Source organism: Homalodisca vitripennis, chromosome 4 (assembly GCF_021130785.1).
Source record: "Homalodisca vitripennis isolate AUS2020 chromosome 4, UT_GWSS_2.1, whole genome shotgun sequence".
Classification (NCBI taxonomy): domain Eukaryota; kingdom Metazoa; phylum Arthropoda; class Insecta; order Hemiptera; family Cicadellidae; genus Homalodisca; species Homalodisca vitripennis.
In genome coordinates this window covers 130,490,307-130,492,817 of record NC_060210.1, presented here as the reverse complement: position 1 = coordinate 130,492,817, position 2,511 = coordinate 130,490,307, and the positions used below count along the sequence as shown (strand labels likewise).

At 46.0% G+C, this 2,511-nt stretch overlaps 1 protein-coding gene across 1 annotated transcript; it reads left to right on the top strand.

Moving 5' to 3' along the window:
- The first annotated feature begins 205 nt into the window (after positions 1-205).
- LOC124361487 (altered inheritance of mitochondria protein 3) lies at positions 206-2,311 on the top strand. The gene has a single exon (XM_046815540.1). The coding sequence runs from the start codon at positions 252-254 to the stop codon at positions 2,070-2,072; it is 1,821 nt and encodes a 606-aa protein (XP_046671496.1). The 5' UTR covers positions 206-251; the 3' UTR covers positions 2,073-2,311.
- Positions 2,312-2,511: the final 200 nt, after the last annotated feature.

The window sequence follows — 2,511 nt, the reverse complement described above, 5'->3', positions numbered from 1 at the left end:
CTCGGACAAGCGTTCTTGAGGACGCAACTCTTGGCGTCACAAATATCAGAAAATGCAAAACCAATCTTTTTCCATTACATCACAACTTTATTCCTAGAATTAAACCTGTTTAAAAATTAATTTCATATATCAAGAATTACAAAGCTTTAAATATTAATAATACATGCTACCACGTAATGTATAGTAAAAACATGAGACGAAACAAAATTAACTACTATATAACAATTAACTTACTTAAATTTCTTTTCAGAATGTTGAGCATCTGGCTACTAGCAAGTCTCGTGCAGACTTGTCTGTGTGGTGGTCTGTACCAAGCGGCCGCTCCTGTGTCCTCTGTAGAGGCTCACGGACCTCTAGCTCGTCTGGCGCTTGACTCCATGGGAGCGACAGGAGGAGTTCACTACTACAGCGGTTCTCACGTTCCTCTAGCTCCAGCTCCAGCGGCAGTTCCTGTAGCTCCAGCGGGTGTACATATAGCTCCAGCAGCTCTTCGTGTAGCTCCAGCGGGGGTACATATAGCTCAAGCAGCTGTTCCGTATGCAGCCGCAGCTCCTGTAGACCTAGTCCACCATGTTCCTGCAGTTGCCGATGTCCCTGTCACCAAATATGTAGCACAGCCCGGCTACGTCCAGAAATTAGTGGACGTTGCAAAAGCGAAGGTCGCTGTTGCGAAGCTTCAAGTAAGACGGCCCGCTATACAAAAGCAGTTTTTCGACATCGAAGAGCGCACCATAGTCCGCCCCGTCGGTTCCGCCGTCGTGGAGCTCGATGAGCCTCTCTCCAAGACCGTCAGCTCTCCGTTCACAGTGATTCCGGCCGGACACCACACGGTGGCCCAGTTCCAGCAACCTCTAGCCTATCCTGTGAACTCCAATCTCGTTTCTTATTACCCGTCTCAAATTCCTGTGCAGAGTTATCCTGCATTCATCCAACAGACTCAAGGGGTTGTGCAAATTCCTCAGCAGTCATTCCCTTTCCCTCAGCCTCCCCAGCAGTTGCCTTCAGCGCCCGAGCAGCCTCAACAACCTAACCCTCCAGCATCTACGCCTCCACAGCAGACCCCTTCCTTCCCCCAACCGTCTAATCCTAGCCTCGATGACTCATTCCCAAATGCAGAGTTTGACTCATCAGATACGGTCGTCGTTGACAACCCTGATTTTAGCAGATCGAGCATCCAAGGTAATGAACAACCAGAGCCTAATACCGAAACCGACACAGCTTCCGGAGAATTTAGAAGTAGATCGCAAGAACAAACTAGAAACGATATCAATGAGCAAGATACACAGCCAGATCAATCAGCTATGGTCCAGCAAATATTGAACGAGTTTCAAGGGCGACAGCTATTGAGGCAGTTCTTCAGAGAGAACGACCTGCAACCCATTCAAAGATTTCAGCAGCCCCAACCACTTCAGTTCCAACCCCTTCAGCCGTTCCAACAAGCACAAAATTCTCCTAGCATGCAGCCTCAACCACTCCAGCGGTCACAGGAATCAACATCCAGCGAAGAGAACACATCTGCACCGACAGAAAGTAGCACTGAGACCACAACTCAAGAGGCTTCGTCGACAACTACAGAATCTGAAATTCCAACTTTGTTCCGATCATCCTTAGATGCTCTTCAGCCGAATGCCCAAGGAGTACAAAGCAAATCGTACTCAAGTGAAGGCCAGATCCCTTCGGTGAGGAATTTGAGCCCGGAGGAATCACAAGACAACCAACAAAAATTGATAGAGCTGCTCACAGGAAGAGGTGAAATTTCCGAGGTGAGCCTGGGGAGGTCCGGGGTGAAGTTGTCATCTGTGGGGGACTCAGGGGTCGTGAGGGGAAGAGTTCTATCTGTGACACCGTCCCCGCGCACAGCAGGTGACGAGAGAGTGTCTACCAGAAGGGTTGTGGTTAGCCGCCCCATACAGACCTTGGAAGAGGTGGATATCCATCAACCCTTCACCAAACTCGAGAGGGTAGCTGTCCACGAGCCTGCCTTACTCAAGACTGCTCATACCCACCTCGCCAGGGTCCCGACCGCTTTACCAGTGGTCAGTCGAGCAGTGGCTCCTGTACTCTATCACTAACACATCCTTGTCTCCCAACACAAGCCAAATTATGTTCATTTCTGCGCATTATTTATTTTTCATTTTAGTTCATGACCGCTATAGATTGGTGTATCATGTTCTATTTTTCACCTTTAGTTGTAAATACTTGCACAATCCATATAGTTACTATTGTAAAATCGCACCTTTATAGAATTTCATAGGTTTTTTTCACTGATGTAACGAATTTTTAGATGTATTAAAACAAAATAATACTTTAATGCCTATTTATTTAGAAACCTTTCGATTTGGTCTCAAATTATTAAAATATTCGCATTTAATACTGAACACTAATACATAAAGACTTGGAGTATACATAATGTAGGGGATGAAGCAGATACTATGGTCATTGTCTCCTGTTTAATGCATTGTAATTTATGATTATTTATTTGGAAAAATGTAATTTTACACAACAGAAGTA